Here is a 23,710-nt window from a genome sequence, read left to right as displayed (position 1 = left end):
GTCCATTCAAATCTACTGAAGTGCTCGGAAGTGCCTGACCTGGCAAGCAGAGAGCTGCCACAGCAAGAAGAGCTTTCATTCCACAGTGTGTGTTACTCGTGCGTGAACGTACACGTTTGCCCGATTGTGCTCAGTAGTCGTTCAGAATAGACATTAGTCTTTGCAGCGGAAGGATCTGTCGCGAATTCACTGAAGTTAGAGCGAAGTGTCTACATTCGGCATAGCATTTATCGTATCAACAATCAACCCGACGTTCAACCAGGTGTCGGACTCATCATGCGCTACATTTTGATCGTTTTTGCGGCAACCGCCGTTTGCATCTGTAAGTATTTCCTGGATTATTTTTGGTGTTTTATGCGTCTTGAGTAGTAGAGGTTGTGCAGTAGAGTTATCTGCTTAGTATCAGACATTCGTTTCTTATCGAAAAGAGATTTAACAGGTTTTTGTAGCAGTTTGATATTCTTACATCACTCTGGTGCAAAAGGAATTCTTTCAAGAAATTTTCAAGGAACTCTGTAACATATTCTTCTTAATAATCTGCTTCAAATTTTGTTATCAATGGAACTTGGGGAATTGTAAAACCCCCCAAACTAGTTGTACTCGTTGCAAATTATGCAATACACAACATGTTCACTGAATTGTGATCAATTGCAAATAGTATCGTCATCGGCAGTACACTGGAGGTGACGCTTTTGCCGTAGCGAATATTTATTTAATTTTTTTTTATTTTGAAAAGCTTATGTCATCGTGTACCGATGGCAGGAAGCTATATTGGTACCCGCGGGTATTAATACACCGGGCGACAATCGTGTAACAGCCGAAACGGAACTTTTACTTTCGTAACTCATTTATCTGGTGGCGAAGCGAATAAAGCGTTAAATGAAAAAAGGGGAGATAAATATACGGAAAGTAGTAATGCCGGTAATACACTCGTCCATACCGATGGCGGTGCGAGCGTGTGCAGAAAGTTGCAGTTGCTCTGTACGGGCGGGAAAACTTCCAAGACAAATCGGCTGCAAAATGGAAACATCCGATCAAATCTGCAACGTGGTGGTAACAACAACAACAAAAAAAACCTGCCGGTGTGCCCTGGATCGTTTGCGGGTGGTTATATAACGCTATTATACTTGCTCCGGTTTTTGTTTGTTGTTTTGCCACCAGTTTTTTTGCCCATTTCTTACAGATCCGGTTTGTCTTGCACGATGGTTGCCGTGGACGATACAAGAAAACTGACCGAGAGGTATAGCTACCTCGCGCAGAGGTTTTCATATTAGTAGATTTGGCTGCGTACGTAGTCACTGGCTGGCTGGCTGAATTTGCATCAAACTATCAATGTCAACTGGTTGTCATGGATGCTTTCTTCTTCTTACTTCTTTTTTGATAGAAAGCTTCCGGGAACTAAAATGGCAACCAAGTGTTTGAAAATACATAATATAATGAATTCATTTGTTTTTCATTAAATTTTTATGGTTATGTAGGTAAAGGATATACAACTTAAGTGGTTGGTCTCGAATACTTCGTGATATTGGAGCGTAAGCCCAATATTGTAGATTAGTATCAGAAGATTCAGGAAGATCTCTATATCTTATCAATGAAGTGTCCTAGATACAGAAGAATCAGAAGAAGAAGTTGCTATATACGTTACGAGACCTTGAAGTAGACACCTAAGCCCTTGTCACCTTCTGTCCCCATTTCATCGAACTCCAATTGAATGGTAATAGTCTCGGATGGATCGCGTCATTTATCGTTCAATTGTTCAAGCTCAGATACCACGTCAAGCGTTCCGATTCTTGGAAGCATCCATACGAGCAGATTTGCAAACCGACCGCAGTAGACATGCTAACAAACGATCCGGCATTACTGTACCAACAAAAGCCTTGCACGACCCTGAATGCGGGCGAATCAAAGACCCGGCTTTTCCACGAAAGCTGGTGGTGCTTTTGGTGAGGTAACGCCACTTACAGTCAAGAAACAGAATATTGAAGAGGGAAAAAAACCCAAACCAACGCGTCTTGGAACGTTTCAACACAATGGTTTGGATGCAAACGAAAGATGCAACGTGTACGTTCTTGGTGTTTTGATTTCTGCCGGTTCACCCAACGCCGACAATGATATCCATCAATACCCAATATTGATTTAATGCACTGCGATGCAGCGCAATTGTGAGGTTGCGAAATTGCGTACAACACCACACCGCACTGGTAGCCATTTCAGTCAGGTGGAACGAGCTTGTCTAGCATGGTGAAGCGTTGCATCTTAGGTTCATTGCTCCATTACGCAGGTTTGCAACTCTCGGCAATTGACAAACGGTGCTGCCGGGTAATATGCCTCCAGTATAATGGGGTTTTTCTTCTTGCCGACCCCACCTACCGATCGTACCGACGGCACTTTCACTGACGACGCGTCGAATCGAGCTTCAATTATGATAGATTGCTACATTTCTCCCAATTTCGGTCGAAAGTTTTTGGCTGCCAACGTGACTCAATTGGTTTGTGAAGCTAAGATTAAATCTTCCAAGACTAATGCATTTCTATTTTTTCGCACTTCCAGATGCACAGAGCTTCAAGTGCCCGCCCAAGGATGGTCAGTACGAGGATGCGCTCCAGTGCGATAAGTACTACGAATGTATTGATGGCCGTGCCACCGAACGGCTATGCCCAGATGGTCTCGTCTTCGACCCTACCATTCGCAAGATTAACAAGTGCGATCAACCCTTCAACGTGGACTGCGGAGACCGTGTAGAGCTGCGTAAGTAATCCGTTCTTCAGACATGTTGGCAAGTCTACAGCTTGTTGGAACTTTCTTATTTCATATTCCAATATACCGTCTATAGAACCACCGCGTGGAAACAATCTCTGCCCACGCCGTAATGGTTTCTTCGCCCATCCGGATCCGGCGGTGTGCAACGTGTTCTACAACTGTATTGAAGGAGAGGCTACCGAAATTACCTGCACGGCTGGACTTCACTTTGACGAGTATACGGGTACATGCGTCTGGCCGAATGATGCCGGCCGTCAGGGCTGCAATCCGGGCGCTAATAGTAAGTATTCGACTGTTGTACATCCTCCAAGCTCCATGTTTGTTTTTATTAATGCTCTACGTTTCGTACCTCATCATCCTAAATCAGAGAAACTGAAGGATGGATTCACCTGCCCGAAGGAACAGAAAACGGATGAAGCTGGACAGGTTGTGGCCCACCCGAAGTATGCGCATCCGACCGATTGCCAGCGGTTTTACGTCTGTCTGAACGGTGTGGAACCGCGCGATCTTGGCTGTCAGGTCGGTGAGGTGTACAACGAGGAGACGGAGCGATGTGATGCACCTGAGAACGTTCCCGGATGGTAGGCAACTTTTTGACACTAAGCTTTGATGATGTCCGGCTACTAACATCCAACCCTTTTTTCATTCTTCATTTCAGCGAGGATTGGTACAAGGAGAGTGATGAGAAGAAGAACTGAGCACACATTTCTTTCACGTTAACTCCCCATCCCTGTAATCCCCATCCTTCAGTATCCCCATCAAAACTATCGTCCAATGAAATGAGAGACGGTGACTCCATTTAAACCAAGAATTTGCAGACTGAAGACACCTTCCCGGACGCCTTACAGATGGAGTTCAAGGAATGCATACATTCTTACAACAACAAAAAAACAATAACAAAAATAAGAAGAAGATAGGAGCTCAAAAAGAAGTTAATGCAAAAAAAAATGGCGACGGTCGCAGACCGTTCGATGCCGTTTGTCTGAAAGTGCTCGGGTAGTAGCGCACGCCAATGAAAAGACTCATTACGTTTGTACTTTTGTTTTAAAATATGTTAACAAACCCCCCTTACTGTACGATCTGTACGTTTTTTTCTCAATTATTATTGAGCAATAAAAAATAAAACAAGTGACACAAAAATAAATACAAAAAAAAACATCTTTCAACTGTGCGTGTGAGCGTCATCTAGATCTGTCGGTTTATATGCCAAAGGTATATGACATTTAGTAGAATGTGGCCACGTCGTTATATCGTAGCGAGTTCGTGCTCGAAACGCGTTCGCCTATATCAGTGCATCCACACGGAACGTGTCGACTACTAATTACTCTCGAAACGAGCAAGTGAAAGGAGGATGTGTGGGTAAATAAAGCATCTAGAATGCGGGCCCATTCCCTTCAATGCCCTGTACCGCATGCACATATGAACACGGCATTTGGCATACAGACGCTCCGGTTGAGTTCCCTTCGCTTTTGTGACATTTGGATCTGTGGGGGGCCGTGCAAAGATTGGGAAAGGAGGAAAAAAAAAACACACACACACAAAGGTATGGTTCCAGCACGATGAGGCGCGGCCCCAACATCCTTGAAATCGTGTTTACCACCCATGTTCGAGATCGTGCTGTCCGTACGGGATGGTGAAACTGGATCACATTTACGTGAAAACTGTTTCAACGTTCACCGGTGACAACGTTGTTGTTGACGGTGAGAGGTACCAAACCGGTTCCATAGACACTAGCGTCTGAGGGACTGAAACGGTGATTGCGGGCAGGAATCGATCGGCTAATAATCGTCTGACTGAGCAACACACCGGTGATCCTTTCGGTGACAAACCGGAGCAGCCAAAAATTAACAACATGCCTGGTAAACTAGTTTCGACACATGTTTTAACAGTCGTGTGATGATCATTATACAATTTCCGCTGTCTCTGAGGAGCGCTTAAGCTTCAAGATGCAGAGTTCGTTTCATTTTTGTGGATGAGATGTTTCTAGTAAAAATGTCACTAAGAGAGATGTTCTAAAGCTCTCGAAGGTTTGATATGCTAATATCGTTAGGCAAGAAAATAAGAATAACATAACGAATGAGGCACGATTCTGATGGGTTATATCTCAACAAACGGAGATACCGTCGAAAGGAAAGATGTGGAGAATTCTTTTTGGTTTATAGACACGACGGAAAGAGCTAGCTCAACAATACCTTCTGAGCCAAAAGCTCGTGAGCTAGCGTATAGCAAGGTCTGTCGATCATACTTTGTAAGCCATCCTTTTCAAGGATTTGTCGTACCATGAACTGTAACCAGAATTGTTGGAGATGATGTTTTATAGTCAAATGTATGCAAATTATAACTCCTTCGGGACACAATGCAAGGTTAAAACAACTTTAAGATTATTCATTCTGGAACCCGGTCCTAATAAAGTTAAATAATTATGTGTACAGGTTCTAGATAATGCAGTCACCCTTGAAACAACCAATACAACGCACACCTACCGTTGACTGATAACCATCGGAGTGAAACAATGAAGCAAACCAGCAAAACACAGCGGAGCAAAAGCACACCCCAAAAAACCGGTCCCGGACGCCCGACTTTAGCCGGACGGTACGATGGAATCTTCGTTTTGCACCTGGGAGCAGCGAAGGCTATGTAGCGAAATCGAAAGTGAACCAATTCCAACCGCATCGCATTCGCAGATGAGGATGTTGCTGGCATAAAAATGCGAACACGGCACGGCTCCAGCGTGTGCAGGAATGGGGTGACGTGTGCGTGGATAGAACCGGCCCGGACGATATTGAATAACAGCCGACCAGATCCCAGGGTGGATGATGATTTGCGGGGAGCAGATTTGACCTACAAACCGGCTGAGAAGGTGATTATGAAATGGGTAACCTGAGCCCCCGGCCCCAGAAAACGAGAGTGTCAAAATGGTGCGTGGAAAGCGATAGTGTAACGGCTCAACATCTGGTGGCTTTAGTGGCTTTGAAATTATGGATGCTTTTTATCTCCAAATTTGGAGTTTAGGAGTCATCATTTAGAATCCTTGCAGAATGTCGAACATGTCAGTAGATACTTGTCTCTTTGATGTTCTATTGAATAGATGTACTATTAGCATGGTAATTCAGTTATCTGTCAGAACAAATAATTCTTTTTCCCAGTCCTCTACATCAGGTGTCTGCAAACTACGGCCCGCGAGGCCCTCCCGAGATATCCCGAGATTAACCCACAGCTGTGGCTATTCCACTCAATGCAGCCCGCTATCTAAAAAGTTTGGAAGCCCCTGCTCTACATCATAGACTATGCTGTAGACGTCCAATGTTTTAAAGTGACTCGAGCAATTGGCGGAAGCATTATCAAGGCTAACAGCAGCAGTTGTTTCGACTATCACGCACCTTCAACTAATTTTGCGTGCCTTAATACTCTGTACCTAAACATCCCAACTATTGGTTTTCTCCTTCGTTATCGTTAGGTGCGCTGTCATTACACTCCTCCTGAGCTCCTTCAGCTCCTGAGGGGCCTACCTGGTAAGTGACCAGGAAGCCATTTGTTGTTGTTGCTATTACTAAGTGACCTGACCGTTTCGTGCATGACGAGAGTTGGCCTTTGGTCTCGGTCCAACCATGATGCGAGACGGGTCTTAAAAGCGAGAGAGCATAAACAAAACCAAAAAAAAGAAAGGAGGAAAAGGAAAACACAATAGCGTAACGGAGGTGGCTGCGGCGTCACGGCTAACTTACGTGTTATTACTACCCGTCACCTTATGCAGTGGTGTTCTCTGCCGGTTTTTTTTTCTTGCCGTTGTAAGCGGCAGCAAAGCACAGTGGTAGAGAAGCAGGAAGCCAGTGTGCTGATTTGCCGTGTGTGTGTGTGGCTCCGGCGTTTGGGGCGGTTTGCCAATGCCCCGATTACCGATTGCCGAGTCGAAACGAGAACGGAAAAATTGTCATGTTCGCAAACTAGCAGCGAACAGGAAAGGTAGACATTGAGAGAGGTGAGAAGCCTACAGCGTCACGAGTCTCTGAACGTCTTTTCGAATTGCCCACGCAGCTCGCAGCACATCACAATTACTTATACAACGATCGATTCCCAGCGAGGTACCTCTCATTCCTCATGTCACGTTAGCAAACTCCAAATTATACTATACTTCCAATGTCCAAGCAATCCGCTGCTTTAGTCGATTTGATTACCCTTCCTCAATTTTTCGTCTTCTTCCACTACTATTCGGCTGGAGAGGCCTCGCCCTTCTTGCTACATCCATACTGTTCCTATTTTCCTCACAGCTCTCGCACCTTTAACACCGTGACATAGCTACACATTTCACATTCTTCTGACGTTCGCACCCGGGGTCGCACCCAGATTTTAGCCGATTTCTGCCGATCAATCAGGGTGAACCTGAGTGGAGGGTGGAGGATGATGGGTGTGATGTTTGGCTACCCACCAAACCAAACCGATCACGATTTACGTCGCTCAAGCAAGGAACGGAGCCTGAAATTCGATTCGTACGTTTCGCAATGTAAGATCCCCCTACCACACCACTACCACATCTGGCAGCTCTGGACATCTGGAGAAGGTTGGGGGGAATGGGTAACACTGTAGCATATGAAGTAGGGCTCTTGTCGTACCTTTCCCGATTCGTTCGACGGTACGACGTGTAGGTAATTCATAGCGCGGGAAAGAGACGGACGAAACGGTGCTCGTACTGTGTGACCCAGGAACCCAGCCTATTCCAATATCTCCACCTTCGCGTCTTCGATCACAGTATGCTGCCATCAACTGCTTTCCTTTCCCTTCGTTGCCCAGACCCCGCCCCATCCCACTCGCTTCATCAGCGGCACAGTAAGTAACTTCCTCGCCCCCACCCATGCCCCAAGCTACACTGGACCGGATCCGCCCGGCGAGTCCTCCCTTCCCCATTTCTGTTCCCCAGAGCGGGCGGGTTTCGACCGAAGTCTCGGTCGTGAGTTGGTGGCGTGCTAACAAAAGTGAGAGTCGCGTCATCGGCGTCGCGTAGTTTATCGGTAACTACGGGAACGTTTGGTAGCGCAGCCACAGTCACAAGCCGCTACTATCATCCTGTCAGCGCTAGTGAACCATCGCCGGTGGTGTCTATTTTCTGATACCCAAAAACCTCTCGCACCAAAAAAAGCCCAGTTTTTCTAGCAGCTAGTCGCAAGCGTCCCGCCGATTTTTTTTTACCAATATGGTGGCGCCAGTTAGAAGTAGCGTGCTGGCAGTGATGCTACTGCTAGCAATACCAGCTGCAATCGTAGGTAAGTTTTTCGTCTCGGTGCTTATACCTGCGGGTGCAGCAGTATCGAGGTGATATCTAACACAAATCGTATTGTTGGTTTACATTATGCGCAGATGCTCAGTTCAAGTGCCCCAAGAACCGTGGCCAGTTTGAGGATGAGGTACAGTGCGACAAGTACTATGTGTGCGATGAAGGTGAAGCCACCGAAAAGCTCTGCCCGGACGGTCTCGTCTTCGATCCCACGATCAAGCTGATTAACAAATGCGACCAGCCATTTAACGTCGACTGTGGTGATCGTCTCGAACTGCGTAAGTGTGCACTGGACCATAAGTGTTGCCTAATTGCCGAATGCCAGCACTAACGTGAATGTATTTCTATTTGAACGGATCGCTTAAAACAGAACCAGCACAAGGCACTACTGACTACTGTCCACGGAAGAACGGGTTCTTCAGCCACCCGGATCCATCCATTTGCAACGTCTTTTACAGCTGCATCAACGGTGAGGAGCTGGAGATGAGCTGTACTGGTGGGCTACACTTTGACGAGAAGTCCGGCACCTGTGTGTGGCCAGATGTGGCGGCTCGCGAGGGCTGTGGAAGCAATGCCAACAGTGAGTATGGGTTCGCGTATGTGGTTTGCAAAAAGATAGTAGAACCTTGTACGCTAACAGGATTATGGTCTTTTTTGTTATCATCGCACAGAGAAACTTAACGATGGCTTCCAGTGTCCGAAGGAAACGCGCTACGACAAGAACGGACAGGTCATCACGCACCCGAACTATCCGCATCCGACTGACTGTTCCCGGTTCTACTACTGTCTGAACGGTATTGAACCACGTCTTGGACAGTGTGACGCCAAGATGGTATACAACGAGGATCTGCAGCGCTGTGACGATCCGGAAAACGTCCCGGAGTGGTAAGTTTGCCCTCTTCCGCTGGTGTATCGGCAACAAACCCGGCCCACTAACCGTCCGACATTGTTATTTGTTCTCAATATCTCCAAAACAGCAAAGACTGGTACAAGGAGGAGGAAGCTACCAGGAACTGAATAACCTAACCGGCCGCAGCGCCCTCATTCTGTGTGCCCAGAGCTGCTATATGGCTGCTACTTTGCTTTGTGATACATGCTTCTTTTCCATTCACAATAGATGACTGCTTACCGTTTCAAGCTTTACCGTTAGCGTAACGTTAGCTCACTGCAAACCTTCTAGGTACTAGGTACCGGGAGACACCGGACCAGGGCAGGGCATAACAGAAGAAACTTCAAATCAATTCCCAGAAACGACGGACAGTTTCGTCCCAAAGCAGTGCAAACGGTGCTGTCAGGTCACGTCCGCTGTGCACCATCAATCAATCAATCACTCACGATCAATCACCCACATGTACCTGAGCACTTGAAGCACACCGCTGAGAGCTCTCCAACACCCCGAGAGTCTATTGACCTTCTGTCTGTCTTTTCATCTCCTTTACCGACTGATCTGTTTCAATCTTGCTTTTATCTCTTGTACTGTTTTGTCTATCATTTCCAACATTTTCGGATTAACATACTCTCTCCATTGCTTTTCTATCTTCTCTCCTCCTTTACTTAATTCTTCTTACGCACCGACGCCACCTTTTCACATTCACCATTTGCCAACACTTAATGCAATTCACCTACATCCTGATGAGCGTCAATACCCGTATGCAACGCATACCCACATCAACTTCATACTTTCATCATCTCTATGCATTAATATACCTCCGCCTTCGGTTTTCTGTTTCTCCCTGCTCCGGATACTTTTCGTTTTCCGTTCAGTTGGTTCCTCATCTTGTTGTTGCACCTCAGCTGACGTGACTCAATAGCCGCCGAATGCAATAAAGATGCCTCTTTTTTGGGCATCGCATAGTTTCGTTGTCTTTTTTTTGTTGTTGTAAGTTTCTTCTCACTGCGTGCGTGATGCGCAACGTTGCGTAAGCTTCCTACCGGGAGCGAATATTTGCATAATCTTAATAATCTGAATCCATAAGTAGTCAAATGTTGAGAGGGGAAAAAGACAAAAACAAAAAATACAACACACCCCAAAACCCCCCCCCCCCCCCAGGTAGGACGAATCAATACAGCAAATAGAGTCTGAAAGAAGTTGACCTTCGGCACAGGTAAAACTTTATCGGAATAAAACATAATGCCTGATGTATAAAGGAATAAGAATAATAAAATGAAGAAAACAAAACAAGAATTGCTGGCGAAAGCGAAAATTGACCTTTTTTTCCTCAATTGATTGTAGTGGGAACGGTATTTAAGTTAAGAGACTCCCCGTGTGTAAGTACTTGGGTAATTACGTACCCAGAGTATCAGAACTGGGCATTTATCTGAAGGAACTGACCGCTTGTAACTTGCAAGAGTTTCAGAGTCTCCGTATGCTTTATCAATTATCTTCCAAACCACACCCCCGATAGCGTCGGGCAGAGTGCAACGTGTGTACGTCTATGGCGTCACACCGGTGATGTGTGGTTGCATAAACTTCCACTGGTCGGCAAATTGAAGAGAAAGTGCAACATTACCGACCAGCATCTTCAACGAAAGTTGTATTTTTCGTGTGGGAGGCGACAACGCAGGCCGGTTACCCCATGGATGGAGTGGCATCTGGAGCGAGGACAAACAATCGCCGCTCCATTCCCAAACCTACCGTTACCTGTGCAGACAGCACGAGGAGGAAATAAACCAGTTTGGCAAACAACTGACCGTTTACATAATTACCCCAATCGCGCGCGGGGATGATTGTGTCCTACGGTAGTAGGAAGCATAGTACGCGGGAGTTCAAGCTATATGGCCCGAAGGAGTCACCTGGCAGTGGTGTTACACTTTTACCGTAGCGTAGAAGGGGCAAATGGGCTGGTTTTGCTGTTGAATAAGATCGACACACAACGGGCGCGATGTGGAGGCTGCACCACAACACCGCGACGGTGGAACCGTCCAGAGCGTATGGGTCGAGTGCCACCAATCATGCTCATCCGCTATATTGCGCAGCGGCGGGACCTGTGACGGACCAGAGCACAATCCGGGCTCTATGTCTGCCGCCTGGGACTTTCGGTCCGAGGGAAGGGAGAACAACGTCGCGCCACGAGAGCAAAGCAAATCTCGTCCACAAAGCACAAAAAGTACGGGTCTCATCATTGGCACAGCCTAGTTATCTGCTTGCACTGCTAACGTTCGGTTCGGGATCCGGGCTCCGGGAGCTGGACTGTGCTGAGGTCGAAGTTTAGTCCGTTTGACCTGAGATAGAGAAACGAAGAGCGAGAGAGAGATCTCAATTTGAAGAGACAGCTTTTTGAAGAGCACCTTAGACCTTAGACATCAACGTCCGAATAGCTGTAGTCTTCTCATTAAGTATCACTATCATCATGAGCAGGCGTATACACATCGTCCTACCTTTCCTACTAGCGGTAGCGCTAGTTTGCTGTAAGTGACTACACACTTTACATCAATTCTGTTCGACCAAAACGACATCACGAGCGGTGGGACGTGTAGGAGGAGAGCAGGCGTTTTTTATAGACTTACTTTCTAACCTACAGCTGCCGCCGACGAGCCGGAGGATTACTTCGAGTTTACCTGTCCCAAACCGGACGGACAGTTTGAGGATCCGTACCAGTGCGACAAGTACTACGAGTGTGATGATGGCCGGGTGTCGGAGAAACTCTGCCCGGACGGGCTCGTCTTCAATCCCGCCAGCAAGCTGGTAAACAAGTGCGATCAGGTGTTCAATGTGGAGTGCCACGACCGGAAGGAGCTTCGTAAGTAGTGTGGCAAACTATCGAAACTTACATAATCCTACAAAAACCTTAACTGCGGTACACAATTCTAGAACCTCCGCGGCCTATTGGTGTGTGTCCACGCCAGAACGGGTTCTTCCCGCATCCGGATCCATCCATCTGTAACATTTTCTACAACTGCGTGAATGGTCGCGAGCTGGAGATGACGTGTGTCGCCGGGTTACACTTTTATGAACCGACCGGTACCTGTGTATGGCCCGATATGGCAAACCGTCAGGGATGCGGTAGTAACGCAAACAGTACGTGTACACTATGCGGAAGATGATGTATTTTTTGTATGGTTATCGATATACTTTCCCTGTACCTTTCAATAGAGAAACTCAACGATGGTTTCCAGTGTCCGAAGGATGCGAAAAAGATGGACAAGAATGGACAGATCATCACCCACCCGAACTATCCGCATCCGGATGATTGTCAGCGGTTCTACATCTGTCTGAATGGTATTGAACCACGTCTTGGACAGTGTGAGGAGGGCATGGTATATAATGAGGATCTGCAGCGTTGTGACGACCCGGAGAACGTACCGGGATGGTAAGTGCTACTACATTTGTAAGACGTGTGGAGGTTGTTAGACAAACACTCTGTGATACTATTCTTCGTTTCTCCATCGTTTCATTGCTTCCGACAGTGAGGATTGGTACGTGGTTTCCGAGACGGACCGGGAAGCGTAAGACGTGTATCGGAGTAGACGATTAAAGATGCAGTCCCACCAATGTTTTGCATCAATAATAGCTAACTAGGTTCGTGAAAGTTTACAATAAATTGAAACTGTTCGTTGTTGTTTTTTTTTTAAAACTGATTCTCGCATGATTAATGAACCTTTACATGGATTTTCGATTGTGTGGTGTTGAACCGTGCATAGCACAATTAACGGCAACGTAAGTAGAAATGCGTCAAGTAAACGAGTTCTAGGTTAGGTTTGCCTACGCAGCTTCTACCACAAGATAATAATCAGAAGTTGTCCTTGGTTTCGTGTTTTATGGTTGTTGCTGATGTTGATAACGAGTTTTGGAACGGTTTTTTCTTTGCTCATAAGTTCACTTTCATACAGAATAGTGCTAGTGGGACTTGGTAAAAAAAGCCTACATGATATGTGGAGCACTACCGTGTGTACTATGTTATGGCACTATTAGACTATTAGACCAATCGATCTAAAACCGTAAAAGATCTTCTCGGCTATTTTATACCAACCAACGCCCAACATTCCTCGTGATCGATGGCTGGAGGATTATTCCTTTGTGTATATATTTTTTTTGTTTGTTTGCTCCCCCCTCCTTGGGAGACATTGGAGTGCGCACATAACCTCAACACCGTGTACTACTTCCAGCACCAAACCATTACGAGCACTGGTCTATTATTTCTACCAAACGGGCGCGCTAATAATGTCGATGTCGACGTCGCTGAATGGGGCCGAACGTCTCGAGACCGTCCGAAAGGGCAGCCCGTAAGACCTTTCGAAGTTTTTGTCATACGCGCAGTGAGTGGCTTTTGGTATGCATTTGCGTCTATGCTACGGTTGATTAGCTAACGCAAGCGGCCCCGGTAAACGCAAGCTACTCACGCAAGCGTGCACGCAACCGGCCAAATGCGCACACACACACATATATATGCATACATACACGACGTCCTCCTGGGGAATTGTGGACGCGAGAACACATTATTACACTTTCGATTTCCGTTCACTCGCGGGGTTGCATCGGGTGAACGGTTATGCCGTCACATTTGTGCGGCTTTCGATCACCTTTCGCAGCCGGTCAGTAGTGTGGATGAAGGAGAGGCAAAGGGAGAGGGAAGTTAGCAGGGCATGGCAAGAATGGTGGGAAAAAGGTTCTACCACCTCCATTTGCGTATTGCACGGGTGAACGCAATGAATCATCTATATGATTCGATTGGCAAAAAAAAAAGATTCTATTGATTATATACTACACAAGGGATGACTTAGATAAACCGATCTAAACAAGAATGTATTAAATAGATCATTTAAAGCGAGGCTAAAACGGTGCTATAATATTCAGAAAAGCGAAAACAAAGAACGGAAAGTGTTTATAAAATGATAGTAACCCGTTTTGTTTACAATATACTATTTTCGATGACATTTGCCAAATGTCAAACTGACAGCATGAAATATTGGGGTTTTTTTTTGTATATATATGTTAGTTTGAGTGTTGTAGCCTTTTGAAAGGTTAAATTTGGTGATTTAATATACATATGCTACTTGTGGCGAATGTACCCATTAGTGTGTAAATTTTCGTGACTACTTGACGTTGGCGTACTCAAGTACATTAATTGATAAGCTAATTGATTAAGTAAGTATGGAACTAATACAAACGAATGAGTTTTTTTTCTATGGAAATCAATTGTATCTGTTTGTCTTTCCATTTTTACAGCTGATAAAATAGTGGATTTCAGATACTGGAGATGGCTTCCTGGTTTAAGTGGGCACCTATATTCAACATCCGCAATAGAAATTAGTTTGTGCAAAGAAACGAAAACCAGAAGAAAAAAAGACAACAAAAAAATACATGGTGCATTAGCAATAAAATCTAAAGTGGAGAATGTCAAACAGATCAGCATCAGGTCGACCTGTGAAGGAAAGGGTAAGTAGGTACGTGGGCTTAAGTGGTTGGGAACAACACTCTCAAAATGCTAATGTTAAACTGGACCCTGCGGTACGGTTCAGGTGGCCCAGGTACGGGTGAAGTAGCGCTCAGTTCAATAGTCAGAAGCGTCTGAATGTCGAATTGTTTTCTCCCCACCTCGGTCGGTCTGTAGCAGACTGTCTCAGTCTGTTTCGTGTGCGATTCCCTTCCCACCTCACCGTGCCTCCTATGGGACATTCGTCTTAACCGTATGGCGTAAGGATTGGGCGTTGCTGGTGGTGGTGGTGGTGGCCCGAAAGCTAATGAAACGAAACCCAACGTCACTAGGGAGGACCCGGCATGCGCCGAACTCCCGAAGCGGGACGGTTGCGAACGAAGCATCAGCGAGCTCGGCTAGTTTGCGCCCCGTGCGACAACCAAACACACACACTCACGCACGCGGCACGTCGGATTGCGTTTTGTGCCGTGCTGTGGGCTTGTTTCACGCATTGATTTTGTTTCGTTCCTTTTTTTGTTGTTGTTGTTGCTGTTGGCCACTCTCTCGTTTTGCGTACGCGTCACATCAGTGGGGAAGGGAGAAGGGAGGGTGCATGAGAAGGTGGAGGGGGGGGGGGGGGAGGGAGTAGGGGGTGAAGGTGGTTACTGCTGGTGCTACCGTGCCGAGGTTCGAAAAACGGGGGCTCGAACGTCGGACCAAGCGGTTCGCTGGCAGCTGCAGCTTGATCGTGATACTGCGCACCGACCGTCAACCATTCGTTAAGCGGATTCGAGCCACACCGGTACGATTTTTTCGGGGGCTGATCTGGGCACAGTATTTGCGCCTCTGCACAGACTCCACAGGCGGGCCATACGATCTATAGATCGTGCGCCCCAAGTGTTCACGTCGATTTATTCGCAAAAGTGCGCGTTTTTTTTCACACCTTGTTTTTCTCTCTATCTTTCCTTTCTATAATTCATCCACCCACATACACGCACATATACCACTATTATACACATACATACACACCCCCACACTAATACATATAGTGAGTGGAGACAGTGCTTGTGCCGTTTTGTCTGCCGTACGAAAGATCGGTCACTTCCTCAATCAAACGGCCGGTTGTTGTTGTTTTTCGTTGTTGTTTTATTACTCACTCCAATCAACCCGATCCCGGATCGGTTCAGCGTGCACGCAGTCCGGTGGTAAATATCCAGTCAGCATGAAGCAGTTTGGCGCACTATTTGGATCTCTCTTCGTCCTGGCCCTGGTCGCGCAGGGTGAGTAAAGCAAAAATATATTAAAAAAATCAAAACACATTATCTGCATCGTATCATCGACAAAAAAAAGCAAACAGTTAAAAACAGTAAACAAAAAAAAATATTTCATTCAGTTTTACAAACAACGTGCGAAATCGTTCCGTGCGAAGGGGTTCGTCGCTTTATTCCATGCGCGCCGTGTGGAGTCTTTCGTTTGAAATTCGTACGCAAGGTGCACGCGTGACAGGTCGCTTTTGGGTTGTTTGTTATTGTTGGTACTTTCGCTACAGGTACCGCATCGGCAAACCCCTGGGGGTCGATCCGACCTCGAACAGTTTCCGTTCGAGCCCTTTTGAGTAACCGGTCCCTTTGGCGGTCCTTTTTGGGGCCACCACACATACAATGCGGTTGCTTGGTAAAGGTGTGTTTTTTTCTTTCTTTTCTTTTCCTTCACCTATACAAACGTATTGCTGTGGTGGACTTACTGCTCGCTGTGGTAAGCTCGTGTTACAGCGTGATTGCTTTACAATTAAAATTGTGCAATCCGGAGTATACATACCGCCTCCTCTCCCCCCCTCTTCCCCTTCCTTTAGCGTGGTACCGCCCGACTTTCCCTTTCCTCTGCCACGGGTCCTCGTTGCCGTGACAGACAGGTGTGTGCGACCGTCGCGCTACAATGTCGCTGTGGCTTTTGAATTTGTTCACCATGGGTTTTTGCTATTTTTGCTGCTGGCAGAGCGAGCAACAAACGGACCCGATACGAACGATCGTTGACCGTTTGGCAGATGGTTTGCCAAGAGTGGACATCTCGCAACCGGTAATAACCACCCCGGGGAGAGGAACGGGGTGGGACGTCGTTCATTAGAAGTGAATTTGATGTTATTTCATTTTTTTTTTGTTGTTTTGCATCATTTTATTCATGTTGGTTAGATTTCACCTTCCACGGTCGGAATGATTGACTTTCGAATTTCGGTTACTGTTGGCTTTCAAAGGCTCTCCAATCTTTAAAAAAAAGGTGTCTTTGTGTGTGAGAGTTTTGTTGTTGTTGTTGTTGTTGTGATTGTGTTTCAGATCGTACATCTCGTCGCATTCGATGAACCATTTGACAGTGTGCAATTAAGTGGCGAACGGCAACGGACCGGCTTTCCGAATGGCGTAATGGTGAACCTAAGGCCATTTCCTACCACGCCATGTTCCACCCCCCTCTCCCGCTCCTCCTCCACCCTTTCTTCGCCCACGCGCAATTCCGGATTTATTGGGAGCTTGTTTTTGGGTGATTTGCAAAAAAAAACCAAAAAAAAATATCGAAACCCACATAACACAAGCTTACGCAATGGACCCTAGCAACAGCATTGAGGAAGCAAAAATTCAGGAACAGTCCATTTTCGACACTTTAACGGACAGATCCTTTCACCGGACTGGTCCTGAACCAGTTGACGATAAAAAACAAAAATCAAAAAAAAAAAATTAAATGAAGCCAAAGTCCTTGGAACCGCTTAAAATGGATTTTAGTTAGTAGAAATACAGGAGACAGTAAAATGAAAGAGAAAAAGAGTGAAACAAAAAACAAAAGAATCATTATTTTTTAACTACATCCATGCCACAATCTCCAGTACAGTAAACCAGTTTATTCGGCATCACACACTTTTTAAAAAATCATTAATCTGCGCTGGTCCTATTTTTTTGTTGTTGTTGCACGTCGAGAAAGGACAAAAGGTTTATAATGTTGTTTTGTGGTTGAATGTTGCCCCCATTAGTGAACAATCAGAATCCTTTTACTAACCGTATCGGACATCGTAATCGGTTGCTAACTGACACAGGCGTTGCCTTTCACCTTCGTTACGAACGAGCGTATACACGATAAGACAGATTAAGCGGGTCCTCGACTATTTTGCGGTTGTTGCTGTCTTTCTGCACAAAACTTAAACCATGGAAGCTGGTAATGGTTCAAAAAAGGAAATGTTAAACGTGCGAAATGACACGTAGAAATGTAAAAGGAACTATTGCCAGTGGCCATTAACCTTGCTTAGTGGTGGAGCACGTTTTGCAAGATGGTGATGTATGAGGTTCTGACAGGTTAGGTGGATCAACCGAACATGGAAACAATATCATAAGAAGAATAGTTGTCATTCATTTTTGAACTTGAATCACTTTTTACTGATTCTGATTCTTTTGATACTGAAGAAAATTTCGCATAAACTAATTTTTTAAATTATTTCCTAGAAGCGTAGAAAAATATTTTTTAAAGTATTAAAGATACATTTTTATGTGGATCGTACAGATGATTAATTTAATGAAATTCTTACCTTGCTCTTTCAAACAGCATCAGCGGCTGCGGCTCCTAGCTGCCCGGAACCGTACGGCGAACAGGCGTACCTCCATCCGGACCACTGTGATCAGTTCTTCCTCTGCACCAACGGTACGCTCACGCTTGAAACGTGCGAGAATGGATTGCTGTTCGATGGTAAGGGTGCGGTTCACAATCACTGCAACTACAACTGGGCCGTCGACTGTGGTAACCGGAAGTTCGCAACCGATCAGACACCCCTGTCGACGCCCGGCTGCGAGTACCTGTTCGGCGTCTATCCGGATGCGGCCGAATGTTCCACCAGCTATCACAAGTGCGCGTACGGCGAGGTGCACCAGGAGCTGTGCGAACCGGGCCTAGTGTACGATCATCGCATCCATGGCTGCAACTGGCCCGATCAGCTGCTCGACTCGTGCAACCCGGAAGCGGTCGTTGGATTCAAGTGCCCACAGTCGGTACCGTCTGGTACGGTGGCGGCCCGTTTCTGGCCGTACCCACGCTATCCCGTACCCGGCGATTGCCACCGGTTGATCACTTGCGTCGATGGACACCCACGTCTGATTACGTGCGGCGAGGGTAAGGTGTTCAACGAGGAGTCGCTCACCTGCGAAAACCCGGAGGATGTACCGCACGTCTGCCGTCACTAGGATGACATACTGAATATGTGGTGTAAAGCAAACAAACTCCCGAACGCCAAGATTTGCACCACCCGAAAGAGTAGTCGCCCGAACAAATTCGTTTCCTTCCGTTGTTTTGTTTTATCGCTCACTCTATTTCCTTCTCTCATTGTCTATTTTCACTTTTTGTTGATTAGTCGTGTACGTTTGATTTATCGTTTCACTTGTAACTTTTATTTCTCTACACAAATAATACGTTTTTTCTTTTTTGGATGTCGCACTACCCCCCTTACATCGGTTCACAATCCGCCTTTAACTTGTTTCCTGCTCTTTTCTTTTTTATGTAGCATTGTTTGATTAGCGTTCTTTTGTTTAACTAACACGTTCTCCTATACACAGTTTGCACCTGCATATTCTTCTTTTTTGGCAGGGACGTACGTTTTCGACGTAATTGCACCTTACTTAATAGGTTCTTATCTATTTTTTGTTGTTGTTGTTGTTCTAATTTCCCCTTTCTTCTATCGATAATTTGCCGTTTTGGTTGCGGCTCACAATTTCCGATACAAAATCGAGTTTAGTTTCATATCGCGCATGAACGTACTATTGGAATAGCGGTTTTTGGCGGTTATCTTTTCGGTTTTTTCCTTTAGCGATTACCACGGTAAACAAAGAAAGAAAAAAAAACAAATGCAGGAAAGGAATATGACAGTTATTAAAAAAAAGGCACTCTAACATACTCAGAATACAGAAATGACCAGATGGAACAAAAAAAAAAAAACATTCGAAATTATACATCTTTTGAGTAAACAAATTTCTTGAATAAATAAAAAAACCTACACACATACACACATTTAATATGCTAACGTGGTTTTTCGGTGATTTTCTTCTTCTTCATCTACTGCATCCGGCACGGGAAAGAAATGGATGTATAACATTATAAAACAGCGAGGAAAACAAAAACGGTTAAAATACAGGTAAATTCATTAAAATACAGCGCTGTAGTTACTATACTAGCGCTTTCAACACCTATTAAACTAACTGGAATTCACAATTAGATGCTGCAGCCATTCTACTGCATTGGCATTTCTGTGCGACAAAGAAAACCCCCCATCGACAAGAAACATAATACAAAATATATCGTTACAAAAGAAGGTGAAAAAATGCTTCATAATCATAACCTCAACATGGTTCACGTCTAACCGTCCCGAACACCTGGCAGTAAACAATTAGACTAATTGGAACTTTACAATTAGCAAACCTATCCCACTTGCCAACAGCGTACGGGGTTGTAAGGGATTTCATAACTTCTTCATTCTAATTCCTGGTTCAAAGGACATTGGGGATTTGAGCGTTAGCTTGCGTGTCAAATATTCCCTATAGTTCCGGCTCTTAATTATGGTTGGCGTCACCATCTCTAAGGCGCATTACAAGCCACCCAAAAACACTTTAGTTGCTCGTTCTGGTGCTAAGCTTTTTCAGCACGTTTAGCCCCTGTTCTTGGTATTCCGCTTTGGACATCCAGAATGCATCTCTATCCTTCGTTACTTCCGCTAGAACAGCACCACCTGCGAAGAGGGAACGATAAAAACACAGTTATCTTAACAGAACAGAAAGAGAAGCGCCGATCCAACTCACCGATGAAAACCATATCCTTTCGTCGGGGCGGATCCTCGATGCGGATTTTAAACCTGGACAGCTTGTCGATGTCATTCTTGAGCACACGTTCTAGATAGAGTTGCTTTATCTCGCGCTCGAGCCGTGACGGCAGGCCGGGATACATGGTAGACCCGCCGGACAGCACGATGTGCTTGTACAGCTCCGAGCGCATGTCGATGTCAGCCGCCTGGATGGTGGAGAATACCAACTCCGCAATACCTTGGCCCTCCACATTGATCAAATGTGGCTGGAACAGTGCTTCGGGTGCCTCGAACCGTTCACCACCCACCTTTATCATACGCCCATCTGGTAGCTGTACAAAAACAAAGATGGCGATACGTCAAAAAAAAGCTGGAACTAGGACATACGTAAGCCGGGTAAACCCTTACCGTGTATGATTCAACTAACACCGTTGTTTCCAAGGCAAGCCGTTGCTCCATCTCGATGTCGTAGCCAATGTAGCATAACTTCTCCTTCATCATGCGCACCGTTTCGAAGTCAGCCGAATGATTGAACGCGTAACCGCGCAGTAACAGTAGCTTGATCAGGTAGCGCGTAATGTCCCGCCCGGCAATGTCTAGACGGCGCGTCAGATGCGGCAATGCAAACTCCTCGTACACCGGGCAGATGTGCGTGACACCGTCACCCGAATCAATGACCACGCCACTGATCAAACCCTGCGCGTACAGCGTCAGTACTGCCTGGATCGCAATGTACGCCGAATCGAATCCATACTTCTCGAACATAACCTCAATCATCTTTTCCCGATTCTTGGTCGGATTCATCGGTGGCTCGGTTAGCAGAATTTTCGTGTTGGATGGTTCGATGTTCATCTTTTTCGGGCCGAACGTGTAATCCCACACGTGGCACATATCTTCCCAGTTGCGCACGACACCGTTCTCCATCGGGTAGGACACTTCCAACAGGGACCGTAACTGGGATGCCTCATCACCCACCATCAAGTCCTGGAATCGGTAGCGTGGGTGACAAAATTGGAAAGAAAAATAAACGAAAAAAAGCAGAACCAGTTGAAATGAAAATCTTCTTGTAGTAATTGCGGTGCAACTGCCTGACACCACGTCCTAGTGACGGTATCCAGACAGCAGGTTAATTCCGAATAGCACAACGCAACAATAGCATACTATTAGGCAAAAATACATGTAGAAGAAAATGAAACAGTATTAGCAAAAATAAAACAAACGAGTGAAACTAACGAAAGTGGAATAAAACCAACAGCAATACAAACTCAAGGACGATCAAATTAGCACCGCTTTCGAATGAGTATGAGAGTAAAAACGAAGCTTTGAAAATAAAACACATTTTTCCTCAATGTAATGTTACAAACATGGCAAAGGGAAAACACTCACACACTTTTCTAGCAAAACGCAAAGAAAAAACAACTAGAAGATATAACAAATCATCAAGTAACGTCAAACCGCCAACTTACTATTAGGGGAATCAAAAGGAACATACAGCAGTAGTTAATCGGTACGGTTAACAAAAAAAAATAATGAAAAAGTAAACACAATTCCGTTTTTTGTGTGTTTAATTGGGGAATTTGCTAAACGTCACAATACTTACTGGTAATGTGCTGGTAGCTTCGACCTCCTTTCAACGTAATTTGGAAGGAATATTGTGATTGTTTGGGGGTTTGAAAATGATTTTTGTTTTGTAGTGTGGATTATGATGAGGTTAGATTGATGTTTTGTAATTTGAGAGCAAAAGATTTGAATGCGGTGGTGAGAGAGAAAGAGTGAGTTTTTTGTTTAATGAGCTGAACATTACGAAAAAAAAGTAAAACAAAAACAAACGAAAGAATACGGCGGAGTGATTGCGAAGGGAAAATAGTTCCGGATGCGCTTTCCAATACACACGCGGGGTTTGCAGTTTCAACGATCAGAATGTTAGGGTTGATGGTTGAAAAATGTTAGTTCGTTTCGAGCAGTATTATGAGTGAATCAGAAGATGTGCTAGCCAGCCGTGCGTGAGCTGGTGTACGATGAGAAACGATAGTTAAGCGTTAAGAGACCGGGTTGAAGCCGGAAGTGCACGGTAAAACGATATGTAGGCAAACATTTACAAAAAAAAACAATTCTTATGCTGCTAAATGATTATCGTTTGGATTAAATTTCTTTTCGTTTTGCCTTTCGAATATATCCGCAATTCACTGGCACAAACCACATAATGGAATTTTAAGCTAATTCGTGGCGTAACGCAAAGGAAAATTGTGAAGAATTAAAGAGAATGCTAACATTTGTAATTTGCTTCATTATATAAACGCAACGAATTAAGTTAAAATCTTAATCTTATGTTTTAAATTTACCGTACATCTCTTCACTTGCGCATCAAATTCACAGACATAACACAAAACGGGATTGATGTTATTGCAAAACGGTGAATGATGATTATAAACTTAAATGCAGTTTTTTTTCGTAGCCACATAGCAGAGCGTTAAGTGCGTTAAGGATTGTTGTGTATTAGTAAAGAAATACGAACGGGGGCTTTTACAATGTAACAAAGATAAAAGGAAGAAACACGTAAAAAAAAAACACATCTGCCTCTCGGAACAAACCATACTGACTGCTGATTCCAGGTATGTTTGTCCGGGGACGTAAACAACTTAAACGCTACATCAACATGACTTACATCAACGTGTAAATCCTGCAAAAATGGTAGAATAGAAAATGTTAATAAATGGACTCAGCCATTACGGGTTCGGGAAAATGGCCCATGAAAGCTGGGAATGCAACGAATTATTTCGCAGTGACCGAACCGACCACACGGACGTATCGAATCGTATCACATGGTCTATACCCAGCTCTCCACGAGTGGCAACAAGGATGGACAGATGTGTCCACAAATTCCGGTTTATCCTCCCAACGCATCCGCATACACCGGACATGTACGCACACAACTCAAGCCGACGCAGCGATATTTACCTTCACCTCGATGTCTCCGATTTTGTTCACCGCCCGGATAATAGGCCTCCCGACCATCGACGGGAAGATGTGGGCCGGAAAATTGCTGCCGGCGTAACCACATTTTACGAACTGAAAATGATAATAAGGGTTTCGTTTAGCGATTTGCTGAGAAAGGTGTTGCCCCACCCGTGGAGGAAGTTATCGGAACGGCTCTGATAACACACTCGAAGGCAGGTTGATCGGTACCGCTGCAGTGACTTACTCCTGTTCCGTTGTCGCAAACAATAACGTGCCGCCCTTTGCTATCCATCCTGTTGTGGGTTGTGGATTCTGCTACCGAACGGGACAGTTACGATTTCGCTCAAAACTACTTAATAGCACAATTCACACGAAAACATTTACTAACTAAGGTGTTCCCTTTAGCTTAGTCAGCTTCGGTTGGTTTATGAATGAGTAATAGCGTTGATAAATACGATTCGTTTTTTTTTACGCTCTCCTCTGCAGGGAAACCACCCAGACACACAATCCACCCAGGCAAAAAGAAAGAGATAGCATGAGAAGCCC

The 23,710-nt window shown here is 45.2% G+C and overlaps 5 protein-coding genes across 7 annotated transcripts; 4 read left to right on the top strand and 1 right to left on the bottom strand.

The window, feature by feature from the left end:
• On the top strand, positions 1–3,918 carry LOC125771416 (protein obstructor-E-like). The gene is made up of 5 exons (XM_049442006.1): positions 1–322; positions 2,551–2,748; positions 2,834–3,040; positions 3,128–3,341; positions 3,419–3,918. Exons 1-5 carry the CDS (start codon positions 277–279, stop codon positions 3,456–3,458), a joined length of 705 nt encoding a protein of 234 aa, XP_049297963.1. The 5' UTR covers positions 1–276; the 3' UTR covers positions 3,459–3,918.
• Positions 1,151–19,424, top strand: LOC125771420 (protein obstructor-E). Of its 2 annotated transcripts, none has more exons than XM_049442030.1 (3): positions 1,151–1,154; positions 15,520–15,665; positions 17,968–19,424. In XM_049442030.1, exons 2-3 carry the CDS (start codon positions 15,608–15,610, stop codon positions 18,597–18,599), a joined length of 690 nt encoding a protein of 229 aa, XP_049297987.1. In that variant the 5' UTR covers positions 1,151–1,154; positions 15,520–15,607; the 3' UTR covers positions 18,600–19,424. The 2 variants fall into 2 exon arrangements, with proteins under 2 accessions (XP_049297987.1, XP_049297977.1); XM_049442020.1 differs by lacking the exon at positions 1,151–1,154 and adding an exon at positions 15,082–15,187 and having other exon boundaries at positions 15,435–15,665.
• Positions 7,737–10,233, top strand: LOC125771410 (protein obstructor-E-like). Its single transcript, XM_049441992.1, has 5 exons — positions 7,737–8,018; positions 8,113–8,307; positions 8,400–8,609; positions 8,701–8,914; positions 9,007–10,233. Exons 1-5 carry the CDS (start codon positions 7,949–7,951, stop codon positions 9,044–9,046), a joined length of 729 nt encoding a protein of 242 aa, XP_049297949.1. The 5' UTR covers positions 7,737–7,948; the 3' UTR covers positions 9,047–10,233.
• On the top strand, positions 11,156–12,603 carry LOC125771402 (protein obstructor-E-like). The gene is made up of 5 exons (XM_049441980.1): positions 11,156–11,437; positions 11,551–11,769; positions 11,841–12,047; positions 12,123–12,339; positions 12,437–12,603. Exons 1-5 carry the CDS (start codon positions 11,380–11,382, stop codon positions 12,477–12,479), a joined length of 744 nt encoding a protein of 247 aa, XP_049297937.1. The 5' UTR covers positions 11,156–11,379; the 3' UTR covers positions 12,480–12,603.
• On the bottom strand, positions 18,776–23,710 carry LOC125771387 (actin-related protein 2). 2 transcript variants are annotated; one of them, XM_049441959.1, is made up of 6 exons: positions 23,409–23,710; positions 23,165–23,275; positions 22,872–22,886; positions 20,615–21,190; positions 20,205–20,538; positions 18,776–20,134 (listed from the first exon to the last, which is right to left on the bottom strand). In XM_049441959.1, exons 1-6 carry the CDS (start codon positions 23,454–23,456, stop codon positions 20,016–20,018), a joined length of 1,203 nt encoding a protein of 400 aa, XP_049297916.1. In that variant the 5' UTR covers positions 23,457–23,710; the 3' UTR covers positions 18,776–20,015. The 2 variants fall into 2 exon arrangements, with proteins under 2 accessions (XP_049297916.1, XP_049297925.1); XM_049441968.1 differs by lacking the exon at positions 22,872–22,886 and having other exon boundaries at positions 23,409–23,708.

This window comes from Anopheles funestus, chromosome X (genome assembly GCF_943734845.2).
Source record: "Anopheles funestus chromosome X, idAnoFuneDA-416_04, whole genome shotgun sequence".
Lineage (NCBI taxonomy): Eukaryota > Metazoa > Arthropoda > Insecta > Diptera > Culicidae > Anopheles > Anopheles funestus.
Note: the sequence above shows the minus strand (reverse complement) of the source record. Positions and strands in the feature narration are given on the sequence as shown.